The 17,340-nt window shown below is 43.5% G+C and overlaps 1 protein-coding gene across 2 annotated transcripts in view; it reads right to left on the minus strand.

Moving 5' to 3' along the window:
- The window catches only part of LOC138447868 (complement C3-like), a 1,306,650-nt gene that overhangs the window by 147,941 nt on the left and 1,141,369 nt on the right, over positions 1-17,340 (minus strand). For both annotated transcript variants that reach the window (XM_069604330.1, XM_069604329.1), the window contains one exon: positions 6,591-6,681. In XM_069604330.1, coding sequence (XP_069460431.1) covers positions 6,591-6,681 — 91 coding nt within the window. The remainder of the gene's footprint in view (positions 1-6,590; positions 6,682-17,340) is intronic.

Consider the following 17,340-nt stretch of genomic DNA (forward strand, 5'->3'; position numbering starts at 1 on the left):
GAGAGGACTTTGCACTCGCTGGATGTAGCTAGAGCGCTGAAGTTCTAAGTGGACCGCACGAAGAGTTTTCGGAAGACGTCACAGCTGTTTGTGAACTTTGGGACTGTGAATCAAGGGAAGGCTCTCTCGAAGACTTCCATTTCCAGATGGCTCTCTGGCTGCATCATGCACTGTCACCGGTTGGCAAACCGACCGCTGCCCGGCCGTCCGAGAGCCCATTCGACCAGAGCGATCGCTGCTACCATGGCGTTCCTGTCTGGTGTGCCCCTGCTAGACAACTGCAGGGCTGCGACGTGGAGGTCGACGCACACCTTCACAAGATTCTACTGCGTCGATCGGGACTCCAGGGAGGAGTCCAGGGTCGGCCAAGCAGTGCTGCGCAACCTGTTCGCCTAAGGTGAGCCTGGTGAGGAGGTAAGAGTTGCTTAATGTTGAGTTGTTGTATTGCTTAATGTTGAGCCTGTTGCCACCTCCCGTGGTTGTGCATGTGTGTACTGCTATGTATTCTCTTATTCATGAGCATGTGAATCCATGCCAGACCCCATGCTGGAGAAGGAACAAGTTACTTACTTGTAACTGTTGTTCTCCAGCATGGGTCTGGCATGGATTCACATGCGAACCCTCCCGCCTACCCCTCTGCGGCGCTTCACTTGGTCATACTTCCACTTTACGTGCTACCAAATCTGAGGATGGCTGCCAGAGGCGGGGCTTAGGGAGAGGGCAGTCATTGGCTGGGGGCAGTATAACCCAGAGACCAGTGATTGGTTACTAAGAAAGACAGATCAGAAACAAAACGGATACTGATTTTTTTCTATACTGAGGATTCCTGGCCTGACGACGGGGAATATTCATGAGCATGTGAATCCATGCCAGACCCATGCTGGAGAACAACAGTTACAGGTAAGTAACTTGTTCCTTATCATAGCGTTTGTCATTAATAGCTGTGCCCCATACTTCAACTCACCACATTTGGTGAATAGGGCTTGAGGATTCTTCCAATTGCGGGCAATCGTTATTTTGGCTGTCACCAGTAGATACCCAATTAGAGAAGCCATTGGGCCCGACAATGGCAACATACCCTCCACTGCATCACCCAAGAGTAAAATCCTGGGATCCAGTGGAATCATGTGGGGGCGGACCCCTTATTCACTTTATCCCAAGCGGGACCACCACCTGAGTAACAAGTGCACATTTTGTACCTTAAGCAAGTTTATTGTATGATTATCCGGGGAGCAGTTAGATGGTGCTGAGCTGTTAGATGGTGCTGTAGAACCAAACTAACCCAAGTCTCAACAGAACCACAGTAGTTGACATCTAACATACATTTTGCAAGTTAAAACACTCCCAGAAACTTTATTACAATCCACCCCCCACATGTGATTGGCCAAAAACCTCTTCATAGAAATCACATCTTTCTTCAACTCCTACACACTTATTGGTTGTCGTTATCTTAACTACCATCTTTTTATGATGACATCACCATTTAGTTAAACATGTGTATGCAAACATAATTCATTACTAGCAATAACTAGCCTAAGCCCTTTTAACCTTAACTCTTAATTGCACATGGTTTTCATAAATATTCCAAGCGATATGAAGAAGGCTGGGTAAATAAACTCTCTTTGAATGAGCGATACTATCTCATTCCCCGGGTCACTGGTTCCATTGGAACATTCTAAACTAAATAACTGTAACTTCATCGCACATAGCACATCTGAAAATACAATTGAAATTCCTGGGATTCAATTACTTTATCCTTGGACATTGACTCACCCCATGTTTTACTGCTGGACAAAAATCAAATAGCGAAACTCCTTATCTCAAGATCCCCTACATTCCGGAGAATACATGTGCACAAACGACTTCCAACATAAGATAGTTCACTCTCTCCTTCAAAGCATTGATCCTTTCAATCACCATAACCTGGCTAACTCCACACACGCAGTCTGGTTCTACCCTTATCAAACCCCTTTAATCAAGGAAACAACCCTCTTTTTCCCCTAATTCCCTTCTTGCTTAACCCCCCAAAAGTGCACTCACGTGAACCGGAGGTGCTCCAAAGTGGTGCTCCTTCAATTTGCCCTGCACAGCTGGACCGCGGTACCATGCCTCCGGGGAACAGACATGCCTTTAACCAATATCGTGCCTGTAAACCTCTCTCTTTTTTCATCGTGCACAGAAGTCTGGTCCCTGCGGAGAGCTGCCGCAGCAGGGTTGTGCGGACAGGAGACCCCCAACATCTCAAAGCCTGGGATCCCTTTGTGTTCACCAAATGTGCAAATGGGCCTTTAATCACCTGAACCCAAAGCAGGCCCACTACTCAAGGAACAAGTGCACATGTGTACGTATAGCAAGTTTATTGTACAAAGGGCGAGGTGCTAGATGACGCTCTAGAGTCAAACTAACCTGAGTCAATCCGTACCACACAAGTTGACACATTATATACATTTTTACAACAGTTAAAACGCTCCCATATAGTTTATATAATATATATATATATATATATATATATATATATATATATATATATATATAATATATAATATAGACATCCTATCAGTCAAACTAGCACTCTCTCCAAATAGCACAATAAATATTCACACCATATACCGTCCACCTGGCCCAACCGCTAATTTCATAGGTCAAGTCAATCACCTCCTAAGAAACAACCTTAAAAAATCCACTAAATCACTACTCATAGGTGACCTTAACTTAGGATTCAACGACTCTAAGGACAAAACTGCTATCTCTCTAGCCAAGGACCTCCAAGACCTAGGCTTCTCTCAAAAGAGCACTTCACCTACTCATATTAAAGGACGCATCCTAGATTGGATCGTAGACCACAACTGTAACACTGCCATCACCTCCAATACTAGCCTCCCATGGACAGACCACAACCTTCTCCTATTTGACATCCCTATCTTAATAAGCACTAAAGTGCCTACTAAAGCGCCGGCGACCGCAGCGAGAAGCGCTAAAAAACTCACTGCAGACAATATCAGTGCACTCCTCAATCTACCTTGCCTAGCGCCCCCATTCTCCGATGACCCCAACATCCTCGCAGAAATATTCAAAGACACCATCACAATGGCTGTCAACACTGCTGCCCCACTAGAAATCAAAAAAGAAAACAAATCCTTCCATTCCAATTCCTGGTTCACTCAGGAACTCCAGACCATGCGCAAAGACAAACGCCTAGCCCTACAAAATTGGCAGCTTAACCCATGCGATACCACAAAAGCTAATTTCAAATCCATAGCAAAAAAATACAAAGACGCAATCTTCCGTGCTAAATCAGAAACTTACAACAACCGCATTTCCAATGCCAACTCCCACTCCAAAGAACTTTTCAATATATTCAAAGAGCTAACCGTACCACCTACATGCCCTGATGAGATCGTCAAAGACGAGGCATGGTGTACAGGCATTCAATCAGCCATGCTTACAAAAATAAACCTCCTCCAAAACAAAATATCCCACCACTTCAAAACCTTACCCAAACAAAGTGAACATGCACAGATAAAACCTCATGTAAAAGTAAGAAACGTGCCCAAATTTGCATTTACCAAAATTTCGGAAACCGAGGTCACTGACATTCTCAGACACATCAAACCATCACAATGTAAGGGTGATGTATGCCCCCCAAAAATCATCAAAGATTGCGCAGAACAACTCGCCCCCCTTCTCACAGCCTTCATCAATGCATCCTTCAAAACGGGCATAGTCCCAGACAGCCTTAAAGAGGCCTGGGTCCGCCCTCTCTTAAAAAAACCAACCCTAGACCCTGCTAACCCTAACAACTACCGACCCATAACCACAGTCCCCTTCCTCCTGAAACTACTTGACAAGGCCGCCCACAAACAGATTCAACTATACCTTGAACTGAACGCAATCCTAGGTAAAAGACAATCCGGGTTCCGCAAGGGACACGGTACTGAAACCGCCCTTCTAGACTTAAAAAATGAAATTACCAACATCCTAGACAAAGGCAAGCCCGCCCTCCTCCTCCTCCTTGACCTATCAGCGGCGTTTGATCTGGTAGACCACACTACGCTTACCAGCCACCTGACACACGCAGCACACTTCTCAAAGGACGCAGCATCCTGGGTAACATCATTCTTAGAGGGAAGAGCGATGAAAGTGTTCTCCAACATAGCACATGCTGCACCCTCCATCATCCACTGTGGGGTACCACAAGGTTCCTGTACTGCCCCACGCTCTATAACCTCTTTACCAAACCATTATTTGATAAACTAGATGCGCTAGGGATCACGTACACAAACTACGCCGACGACACGCAGGTTCTCCTCCCCCTGACAGGGAACTATCATCAAGACGCCTCTACACTACAGCAAATCTACTCTACCATACAAGCATGGATGGCTACTAACGGCCTCTGCTTGAACGGGGACAAGACCGAAATCCTCATTCTAGGACAGAAATCCACCCTCACCAACCTCAACCCACTGTACATCAATTTCAACATAGACAATTGTATCATCCCTGTCCTATCCTCAGTCAAAACACTGGGGGTTCACATAGACGCAACACTATCCATGGACAAACAAGTCAGCGCCATAGTCTCGGCCTCAGCACTTACTACTAAACTCATTAACGCAATAAAACCATTCCTAACCAAGGATAGCTGCCTCTCCATCGCCCGAGCAACTATAGGAGCTAAGCTAGACTATTGTAATGCGCTCCTAGCCGGAACCTCCCAAAGAAACTTATCTAGGCTCCAAACTACTCAAAACAACGCTCTCAGAGCAGCCCTCAGTATACCAAAAAGAGAACACATCACACAAGCCAGAATAGCAGCTCATTGGCTCCCAGTCAAAGACCGTATCTCCTTCAAAATTCTCACAACCACCCACAAATGTATCAACCTCACAGCTCCCTCTTATTTATCTGACACGATAGGTAGATATCAATCCACAAGACCTAGAAGAGCACAATACACGAACCAACTAGCAATACCTCGCATCAACAGAACTAAAGCAGGAGGTATAGGCTTCCCCTTCCTCGCACCTAAACTCTGGAATTCCCTTCCTACTGACCTCAGAGCTGACACATCTCTTTTCTCCTTCCGAAAAAAGCTCAAAACTGCCCTGTTCAACTAAACCCGTTTTCATGTACTCCTGCTGCACTTGCATATCTGTAAAAAAAGTATATCTACATGAACTGAATGTAACTAAGTAAGCAACACTAACTAGCGCCACGATGCCTTCGGTCTGATGTGCGCTCAACAAATGTGAATAAATAAAAAAATAAATAAATATTACAATCCACCCCCCACATGTGATTGGTCAAGACATTTACATAAGAAATCCAATCTTTTTCCAATTACCCCATTCTCATTGGTCATGTATATCTGAACTACCATCTTCAGCTCATGTGTACAACATAACCTCTTTTAGGATTTGTCCGTAGTAGGTTGTGACATCATCACATCGTTACACATTCACATACAAAAATAGGTAATCCAAACAATATGAGGAGGGGAAGAATAAACAGGTTCCCTTTAAACTGGCGTTAACCATCTCACCCACTCCAATTTGCTGGCGTCTTCGGAAAATTCTAATCTAAATGACTACCAATTCAACATGCATGGCCTCTGGTCACATCCTGAGAAATCAATCGAAACCCATGAAGTATCGGTCACTCTGACCTCAAGCGTCACTTCTCGCCAAGTTTATTGTTGCTCAGAAAGCAAATGGCCGGATCCCTCTGAACAGTAAATAACAAGCTCCATTGCACCTGAAAGATTACATCTTCCTTCCGTTATACTACCAATCCATAAAAACCCTAGGCCGGCTTCCCAAGTCACATAGAATTCACCTTACAAACCCCTGACCAATTTATAAAAAGAGCCCACTAGATGTAGAATTGTAAATTCCCTATTTATGTACCCTATGTATGTATAGCAGCGTGCATGCATTTGTATAAGTATTGTGTCTTCTTCTTCACAGAGGATTTTTCGTGACAAGTCCCCTTCCTCGCATGAGCGTTATGTAACTCGTTGCCCAGCTTCTAGGCACTTTGTAGCACACAATATCTAGATTGTGTTTATATTTCATTGCCAATTTTGACAGTTATCTTGCTGCAAGCGTGCAAATCTAAAATGGTTCACACCATGCTTCAAACGTGCCAAAGCGGGAGGCTCCAGTTTCCCAGTCCGGGCACCGTCTCACTGGAACAAGCTACCCCTACATCTACGCAGAGAACCATCCTACAGTGTCTTCAGAAAGCACCTCAAAACGTTCCTGTTCACTTAAACACGAAGTAACACTTAAAGTAATACATAGCCCATTCACTACGCTGGATGCATAAATAATTGCAACATCGCGCCAACTGCTCCGCTCCCCCAAGCACCAATATGGCGCGTGCAATGTGAACCTTTCTTTCTCAGTGGGACCTTTCCTGACCACCCCAACAAATGCTATTGATTAACCGGCATTGTCAGTTTTACAATAATCACCACACAACCAGGTGTTCTATTTGCTAGTCAGTTTGTACTAGTGAAAAGAACACATTTGACCTGTGGACATGCATCTTTAAGAACATAAAAATAATGATTTGGAATAATTTACCATCTGGTACGTTTTCCATGACAACACTGAAATCAAACTTCTTGCATGAAGCAGCTTTGTCCGTTGAAGGTGCATAATACAAGGTCATTACCTGTCAAAGGAAGTAAAAGGTGATTGGACTGTGAAATACACTCTATTTGGAGGGAATGATCACTGTGGCAAGATATTCAACATGTTATCATGTGACTCTTGGAAAAAAAAGTGAGGCATTTGAAGAATCCGTTTGGGTTAAATATTTGTAAAATGACCAGTTGAGGTGCAAACAAAGCAAATCTTTGGAAAAAAAATGTTTTATTTGGTTTATTGGTTAAAAAACCATTTACCCAATTAAATCGACAACATTAGAGACGAAAAAATTAAATACCATACCTTATATCAATATAGAACTATATTCCTGACAACAGGTTAAAATGCTCATTAAATAAATATATTTCATCAATTGCTATGTTACAATAAATTATTACAATAATACAATATAGAAATCCATTTCCTCTACATTTCTACCCGTTATTATAAAAAATTCCTCCTACAAATCTTTATAAAATCTTATAACAATCTCATAAAAAAGAAAAATTCCATTATTATCAGATTTTGCCAAATGGGTTTTCAGAATCATTTGCCAGATATAAAAGGTACAAAAGTACAATTTCTGGTTATCGCATGAGAATATATGAGACCACAATCAATTATTTTGTATGTTCTCAATATCCGTTACAAAGATATAGTAACCTCTGGCATATATTTCTATAAGTTTAGGGTCCTAAGGCCAACCCACCCGGTGCCTTCCTGGCTGCCGCTCTTTTTCCCTACTTCTTTTTCCCTACTTAAGGAGCCCTCCAGCCTCTTTTCCTTTGCAGATGGGGAGCAGGTGTAAGTTGATCTAGGTCACCTGGTCTAAGCCCCGCCCACCTAGTGCTTTCCTGGCTGCCGCTCTTTTTCCCCACTTAGCAAGACCCACCCACCGGGTGCCTTCATGGTTACCGCTCTTTTCCCTTAAGGAGCCCTCCACCCTCTTTTCCTTTGCAGATGGGGAGCAGGTGCAAGTGGATCTAGGTCACCTGGTCTAAGCACCACCCACCTTCTTAGCCCTGCCTTTTTCTTCTTGCTCTTTACTCTTAGATGAAGGGGGTCTCTCGCCCGGGCGTCCAAAGTGAAGGGCAGACAAAGAAAAGGGCAATTCCTGTTTGGACCTGTTCGGACCAGGAGGATCCAGGGCCGACCTCCTGCTCAGACAGCAGGTAAGCATGCACCAACATGTGTTTTCTCCCTATGTCCCCACAGGCCATCCCCACCCTCTCTTACCCCCCATGATGCTCCCTGGTGCCCCCCCTTTCTCGCACACATGTGTTGCCTGTTTTGCTTGATTCTACTACCCTACTCCCCCTCCAGCCTGCTCCCCAAAACTTCCTGTGTGTGTGCTTTAACTTCTGCCTATTACGGCATTGGGGTGCATTGACACAAATTATCTCCTCTACACATAGACATTATACCTGTAGTCTTTTTTCAGTGACCGCTCTACTCGCGGTCACGTGGTTTCCTGTACTTACCAATTATGTGTTTCCCTAGCCGGTGGCGCAGCGGTCGGTCGCTGTGGGCACGCCTGTGTCAGGGACCGAAAGTTGGGTCTTCTATTTGTGTGCCAGCTGGGGCTTCGAAAAAACAGGATTTACTAATCGCGTTAGCCCCTGCAGCGACTTGTTGGCCCTCTGGCTTCTCACTTAAATCTATATATTCTGTGCATACAGAGGTGGCCAACCTGGAGGGTCTGAACTGCCTTCTGTGCAATGCGAGATCTCTAGCCGCTCATGCTGCGGATTGTTTTGATATACTTTCTGATCTTAAGGCGGATTGTTTGTTTGTTAGTGAAACTTTGCTTACTCCTTCCTCTGGGCCAGCTGTGGTTGCTATGCTCCCTTCTGGCTATGATATTTTGAGGGCAGATCGGACTGGTATTCATCCTGGTGGTGGCATTGCCTTTATATATAAATCCTTGTATGCCTCTACTGTGCTGCCACTACCTCCCCTCTGTAGGTTGGAGGCACTGTCAGTGCGCATGTCTTTGTCTGCCTCTAAGACCCTGTACTTCCTCCTGGTTTATCACCCTCTGGTCTATAATGCAAACTTTGTTGACTTTTTCACGGGTCTTGTGGCTTCACTCCAGCTTCAATATGGGGATTTGATTGTCGCTAGGGATTTTAATTATAAGTGTAATGACCCCTTAGACAAAATCACTGTCAAACTGATTACTGCCATGGAGTATCTCCTCTTTATCCAGTCTGTCACTGAATCTACTCATGTTTTGGGCATCCAGCTTGATTTCGTTTTTGGAAAACATGATGCCCTTACTGTTTCCTCTCCTATATGTATCACCAGGTCTGATCACCTTATTGTTCCTTTCAAGTTGAAATGTACTGTCCACCCTTTCATTGTTGATAAACCCCTTATCAAGAAGCACAACTGGCGTACGGTGGAATCTTCTATGACCGCCGCCCTTATTAATACCAGTTGTATGGCACTTTCTTCTGGGAATTATGACGCTTTATCGCAGGTTTTCACCACAACGGCAGATGTTCTTGCTCCTCTGTAGGTGATTCAAGCTTGTAGGCGGCCCTCCCAACCGTGGTTTAGCGAAGTTCTGAAGGCTCTTCCCCTTAAACGTAGGCAAGCAGAACGTAAATGGCGCATTTCCTACCGTGGTAGTGATTGGACTGCCTTCTGCGCTATTACTGCTTTATATCATGTGGCCATTAACTGATTTCGCTCAATATTTAGGTTCTTTTTCCTGGGCAAGTCCTTTGCCTATGATTGATAGTTACCAGTTGTCAGCATGTAAGGGCAACTGTTTTATGACCTATACAAAAAACACCCACATTGCTCTATCTCAGAACCAAACATAGTGCTTCAGACCACAAAAAGGTAAAGAAATCTGATACTAGCTAAACATTGTGCATCACAGAACGAAATGGAAGCTAATGACCATAAAACCATTTAATTTTAAGGTAACAGAATACCAAAATGCATAAACATCACTGACAGATAGAGAAGAGAAAACGAATTGGAAACTAAGGAAGAGGAGATCTTTGTGAAACTCGGAGTAAGTACCTGAAAGTTTAACTAAAAGTGGCACTTAGATAATAGCTCATATGAGCAAAGTTGTAAAGGTACCCTGGAGAGGTTTAGCAAATAATTGTACATTTTTTCTTTGTTTGTCGTTAGATTCTCCCCTGATGAACCATGGGACATTGACTATGGGGAAACACGTATTGAGAGAAGAGAGAAACATGTGAATGCAATGAATGAAGAAGATTTGTAATAGTAAATCACACATTATTATTTTGATGAAGTATTTGATGACATTTGCAGTGAGCGCACAGCAATAGGACACAGTTAGGAAAAATGCATGTGGCCATTAAGTTAGCAAAACAGAAGTATTTCACCCCTCAAATCGAAAATGCAATTACACTGCCTAAAGAGCTTTTTAAGGTGGTTGGCACTTTATCGGTCAGAGAACCAGCTGATGCTATTCCTGCATCTCAAGATCGCTGTGACCTGTTGGCTACATTTTTTATCTGTAAGATTGAAAAACACAGGGATCTTATTTCTACCGACTGCAATTTCTCTACTGATATACCCGTTCCTCTTGAGTCTTCCCGCTCAGGGACTTTGTCCCTTACTGTTGCGTTGTGGGACTCTTTTCATCCTTTCACGGACAGTGATGTTAGTGCTGCGGTTATTGGCATAAAATCTGCTTCCCCGACTGATGTTCTCCTTCTGTCTATGGTAAAGGCCATTGTTCCTCATATTCTGCCCTATTTGATATCGGCAGTGAATTGCTCCTGTTTGATGGGGACTATTCCCCCAGGCTTAAATGTGCAACGGTTATTCCTCTGTTGAAGAAACCAACTCTAGACCCTTTGGTCCTCGCCAATTTTCACCCCATCTCCCTTCTGCCTTTCAGTATGAAGTTACTTGAATCCTTGGTGTCCCCCCTACTGGTGAGTTTCTGTGAGTACACATCTTTGTTGGATGATTTTCAGTCGGGCTTTAGACCTGGCTAGGGCACCAAGACCGTTTTGGTGCTTGGTGCTTGACGATCTTACACTTATTGCTAATCAGGGTGGAGTGGCGGCGCTGATTTTGTTAGATCTGTCAGCCGCCTTTGATACTATCGACCACCCCATCCTGATCAGACGTTTAGCTGCTGGTTGATTGGCAGGTCCGATCCTTGCCTGGTTTCAATCCTTTCTATCTGATCGGTCACAGCGTCTTTTGCTTCAACCCTTCCTTTCTGGCTCTGTTGTGTGGTGTTCCGCTGGGCTCTGCCCTGTCCCCCACTCTTTTTAACATTTATATTTGGCCTCTGATTGCTCTCATCCGCGCCCACGGCTTTAGATGCTACTCGTATGCTGATGACACGCAGATCTTGGTTAGGCTGGATCTTCTTCAACCAGCCCATGCCTCTCAGCTGCGAGATTGTCTAATAGCCATGGGTTGCTGGATGGCCGAGAATTGGCTCAAACTAAATGGCGACAAGACCAAGGTTCTGGTTGTGGGTTACTGCTGCCTCGGTGGTGAAGAATTTAGGGGTTAAATTCTCTGCTTCTTTGTCTATGGCCCCTCAGGTTGGCGCAGTTGTCAATCCGGCCATTTTCAATTGAAAATTCTCAAGAAGGTCCTTGCATTTATTCCTATCGATCTGCAAGCCCCTGTGGTCTCTTCTTCAGTCCTCAGCAAGATTGACTAATGCAATTCTCTTTATTTGGCTCAACCAGACTACTTGATACGGCACCTGAAGGTTCTTCAGAACTTGGCCACACGCCTTGCCACAGGCACCCTTTTTCGGGAACATATTTCCCCTGTTCTGAGATTTCTTCCTTGGCTTCCGGTGGCCAAGCGTGTCCATTTAAAACCAAAGGGGGTTCTGGGAATCTCTCTACCGGCACAAACACAGCCCAATGACCTGTTCTTGGCTGAATAACCCCTGGGAGAGACTTTACCAAGTCTTTAGCTCACTGTCCCTTTCACAGAGAAGACATTTCCCCTGCATGTCAGTCTTTGTCCTGCCCAGGGGCAGTCCAGCACCGAAATGCTAGGCAATTCTCCTCTGAACAAGAGTACCAACAGCAACCCCATACACGTGTTTCAGCCTTGTTGGGCATCATCAGTGAGGTGAAGCTGTGCCTCTCTAAGAACAGTGAGCAAGGGGTCCACGTCTGGATCGCCCTGGTAACTTAGGGTGAGACCCAAAGTTAATTTATGCAAAACAAAGGGGGGGGTCTGGGAATCTCTCTACCAGCACGAACAAAGCCCAATGACCTGTTGTTGGGTGAATAATTTAAGTGTCTGTGCCTGTTGCATCAGGCTTTCCATGGTGTCGGCCCGGAGTACCTGCAGCAAAAATGTCAGCCATATGTTCCTGCTCGTGCATTACGCTCGGGGGGGGGGGGCTTTCTTTTGGCTGTCCCCGGTGTCTATCGAGCTAGAACTGGTGGACGTTCCTTCTCTTTCAGAGCTGCTGTCATCTGGATTGTTCTTCCCGCATCCCTGCTTATGGTTTCTGCGCATTTGCAATTTTGGAAGGCATTAGAAACCTTACTGTTCTAGTCCTTCCTTCTCCGTCTTTCGTGATCGTTGGTTTCAGCTTTTAGCACCAGGTTGCCTTTGGGGTCGTTTGCGCTACACTTTCGGGGTGTGAAAAACATTAACATAACAAAATAACAAGGCTGGATTTGACTTTTATGGACTTCATTGATTCACAGTGCGTCCCCCTTTCTCAACTCTCATGCTGTACTTCCTTTGCATCTTGTACTCATGGTGGCCCTGAATCATTCTGTTCCCATCTTCATCTTGTATACTGACTTCTGCAATTGTATTCGCTCTCCCTTCTTGCATCTCCACTTTTTTTGACAGCTTACTCATGTACTCTCCTCCTCTCCCTTTCTCCCTTTTCCTATCTCCTTCCCTCCTTCCCTCCTCCCCTTACTTTCTTCTATGCACTTACTCTATCAGAATTGTCCCTGGACCTAGTATGATAGCATCCTTGTCTGTCTCCTCCTCCCTCCCCCTGCCCCCACCCCTCCTCCAGCACTATCTGAAATGTCGTCAGGCCTAGTACAATAGTCGCTTGTATTGTTCCTCCCCTCCCCTTCTGCACCCCACTCCCTCACCTTTTGTTTTTCTTTGGCTCTACTAGAAATGTTGTCAGATCTAGTACGGTAGTCACCTGTCCGTTTCTATTTCCTTCCCACTCTCCCCTCCCTTCCTTATCTATGTCTTAGCTCTTGCACTATCTGAAGTGTCGTCAGGCTGAGTACGATAGTTAATTTCACATCCTTACTATTCATGGCCTGTAAGAATGTCATTGTATTTTCCATTGTTGCCTCCCTTGCCTTGAAGCGCTTTTAAACACATTATGTATAGGGGCAATATAAATAAACTAACATATCATATCATGAGGTAAGCAGATGTCGTATAGACTCAATTTTTCCATGACAGATATGGCACAGCCTAGCCTCATGAGGTGCGTTGATCCAAGCATTCATTATGAAGCAGCGCGTTTTTGACTTGCGTACTTGATACACCTATTTAAATGGAACTCTAATAGTAAAACCTTGCTGTATGTAGTCTCTGAAGGACACCTTGCTGGATAAGTATTCAATGGGCCTCATTATAACCCTGGCGGTAGCCGTGCCCGTAAAACAGGCACGGCTGCCGCCGGAGTTGCTTTTTTTCCAGCACCTGTCAATGAGGAATTACCCAGTAATTCCTGCATTGCTGGGTGCCGGTGCCTGTCGGGCCCCATTCCCATTCAGCCCCATAGGGCTCAATGGGAATACGGACGTTGGATGCACCATCAACGACGGTGCCGGTGCATCCGACATGCTGCGCTCACGGGTGCTGCTCTGCCCGCCAGGCCGTACCTGGCAGGCTGACAGGCACCTGCGAGCACAACTCGTAGTATGGCGATCCGGGAACTACGGCACCGGTATGCTTACTGCTACCGTAGTTTCTAGACCGCCATGCTTATAATGAGGCCCAATGTTCTTTATGCGTTCCCATATAGTACGGCTTTAGTTTCCTTGGTAACCAAGCCTACATAAGCAAGGTTCTGTGCCAAGAATCCAATACCCGAACAGAATTTACCAATATCTTGCGGCCAGCATTCCATATTTTTGTGTTGACCCTCAGAGTTAAGCATTAAGTCAGTTCTGAAGTAGAGGGATTCTGTGTTCTTGCTCTGGTCAAGCATCTGTAGGAGAAACAGACTGCTGCGTGTATTCCATAGGAAGTAATACCAAATTCAATGCATATAGCTGGGGTGGAAGGTAGTAACCCCAGTGTGCCACGCCACAATTTTCCCTCCGATATACTTAACCATTGCATCTCCCTATCCATCCATATCTCTAATCCATACAAGAGACTCTGAACAATGGTAGCTCTATCTATTTTAATCAGTCCTTCCACAGAGAAGCCTCCACTGTTAGATATGAACAATCTAATGGCGTTACATTTCCTGTTCATCTTGGTCTTCATATCATTGGCCATTTCGGTTGTACCATCTAATTATAGTTTTTATATTTATTCGTATTGCCGTTAATGACAATGATCTTTGTTTTCCCCAGATTTAGTTTTAGTTAATTAATCCAGGAGAATTCCTGTAATGCCATCAGGCTATGCTGTAGCCCGACAGAGGTACAGTCTAAGATTACTGTGTTGTTGTATAGGAAAGCCACCCAAATGCCTGTTGTCCAATTTTAGGGGGATTATTCTTATATTTACTAAAATCCTCACCCAGCCCAATGTGCACCACTGTTTCAGACCATGATTATTATGTATAGGGTCACTCTGCAGACCATTCATGTTGCTTCTAATTTGAGATGATGTATCTGAATGTAGTGCAAATACAAAATGCAAAGTCATCAGGTCTAAGCCCCAACGTTGTAATTTCCTCCATAGTCTTTACCTATTCACATTATTGAAGGCTTTGGAGTATTGCACGGATTATATATATAAAGCGTCCTTCTTACATCTATAAGCCGACCGAATTAAATAACTAAGACACCACAGGTTGGTCAATGTATTGCCACCTTTACGGAAACCTGTTTGTTGCTTATTTAGTATTTTATCAGATTTTAGCCAGTTATTAATTCCTCTCAGGAGAAAGTGACAAAATATTTTGGCCAAGGAATCAACTATGGCAAGTAGCCGGTAATGTTTTGGTGATTCTCGCGTGCCCTTTTTATGGATGGGAACCAGTATAGACCCCCTCCAGTTTGGGGGGATGTCACCTATTTTAATTATTTGCTTAAATAGTTTTTCAATTATTACCGCCCATCCTTGTGGGTACCGTTTTAAAACAATATTAGCGACTTAGTCTGGCCCTGAGGCTCTTGAAGATCTCAATTTTGGTATTACTTCTTCAATATCTATTGCTGACATAGAGAACCCCTCACCATTCAAGATTGTGACCCGTTTAGACATTCTTTCCTTGTTTAGGGAATCGATCATATACATAGCCGAAACATATTTTGTCCACTTATCTACAGATATTGGGTTAATTTTGTGTTTACCCATTAGGTCAATGGTGATATATGGCCCAGAACCTTTGTGTATTGAAACTACGCATAGCATTATTTATTATTTGCCATTGTGCTGTGGCCATTGAGTTTTTATGCTGCTTGATTCCATATCTGTAAATATTTCTCAATTAACTATGGATTTCTTTGTTGGGTAGGGCCAATTTATTTAAATTATGAATATTGGACCTCAACTGTCTTTTGCTATGAGCAATAATCATATCAAACATCTTGCCAGGCTCCTTTATGCCATGTGTACTTCTGATTGCGTTCTTGGTCATAATTGCCAATATATCCATAATTATTTCATAACAATCTTCAAGATAAAGTTAATCTATGCTGTCGGTGTCTAGGAATAGTTGTATGACCTCCTCATTTAGTTTTACCAAATTTTTTCTGTCCAGATTAATCTATTTGCAGTAATATTGGTTGTATATTTGCCGACTATTTGATCGTTCAACCTATTGACAGCACAGTGGATGCCAATTTTCATAGCTACGTGATCGCTGGGAGTATTACCATCAAGCTCAAATTTCCCAACATTGCCGAATAGATCACTCTGGTAATACATAATCAATCCAATATTTATAAATATCATTGGATGATGTATGCAGACTAGGATGCCCAGGTTTCTCTTCAATTTACAATTGTCTAAGGTCGTAACTAGAGATAAAAGACTACGATTGTTTTCCTCTGTCATTTTCCACTGTCATCGCCTCAGGCTCGTATTCTATTGCAGCAACGCTAAAGATAACTTTCATTATAATATAACATCCGTATTTGGAGGTTTTGTTGGATACCTTTGAAAATTAAGACCCCCCATTACTACAAAGGACCTTTGCAGGTTAAACAGTTGCCAGTCATTAATGAGATATTCTACATGATTATCAATATTAGTGGTTTCTTCTCCTCCAGGGTGATCATAAATGTTAAGAATAGGAATGTGTCGGATTTGGCTCCAATCTGTGTTGTTATAGTTCCTGCCAATACAAAGCGATTTTCTGGTACCTATTAGCAGCACCATCCCCTCATAGGTAGGCCAGTCTTAATTGTCTAGACAGCCTCTGTATGGTGGTGTACCCATCCAAGTTGAATTCCCTAGTACACCAAGTTTCTCGTACAAGAAAAAAGGTCAGCCTCTGTCAATATAATACGACCCAGAGGGTTCTTTACAAATGAGTTAAAACCCTTAAATTTCAAAACAGCAATAGTAAACATGTTCACACACCCATTTCTTGGTCATACCAGTTGACTCACTTTCCAGTTCACCTATTTTTTGTTTTTACCAGTGAGGTCCATAAACTCTCCTAGTGCAGTGGCTAGGTTTCTTTTTATAGCTTCTAAATCGTTGATCGTGTGTTTTTCCTTTTTACCTTCCGGCCCTTTATCCTTTGGTATGGTGTTAGTAATTTCATTTACCTGCACTTGTGTAATTTCGAAACCCAACTTAAAAAACTAAGCCATATTAGCCATTACCAATTCAAAGATAATGGGTGAAGCAAACTGAACCACCGCCCAGTTGGCTTTTGTAGAGGTAGCAAGTATTTCTATGAGATCTAAATCCGTGATGCTATCAAATGCAGGTGACGTATACTATGTAGTATCTGTAAAATACATTTACGATTTTAAAACGGACTAAAACTGTTCAGATATTGTGATCTTCTTACTGATGTAACAATTAGCATGTTCTTTGTGTTGTCATTAAGACACTCCAGACCTGTCCTCTCACCAGACAGGCAGTCAATCACCTGTAGTTCAGTATTCTCAGCATCTATCTTGGTCATATTGCTTAAGGCTTTTGCTGTTGGTACATTCCCATGTGTATGCTTATTCCAGTTATCCCGGCTGATTGCCTATAGCCGGGGCATTGTTTATAGGCATCTCTGTCAGTTAGGTTAGGTGTCAAAAATAATTCCTCAAATTGGGCTATCAGCACAACATCCACCAGCTTTGTTATACCTGACTTTAACACCGACTGTTCTTTATATAAATGATTACAAAGTATAAATAGTGCCTTCACTATTATTAGTATTTCTGAATCAGGCTGGACATCCTCCTCCGATGAGTCAGAGGAGCTAAAGGAATCATCATACACTGGGAAGGAAGCATATATGCTTCTAGGACTGGACATTTTGAGAGATGTATTCCATTGGTGGGCACAATACCAATAACAA

Source organism: Ambystoma mexicanum, chromosome 3q (assembly GCF_040938575.1).
Source record: "Ambystoma mexicanum isolate Mex_15411 chromosome 3q, UKY_AmexF1_1, whole genome shotgun sequence".
In the NCBI taxonomy this organism is placed as follows: domain Eukaryota; kingdom Metazoa; phylum Chordata; class Amphibia; order Caudata; family Ambystomatidae; genus Ambystoma; species Ambystoma mexicanum.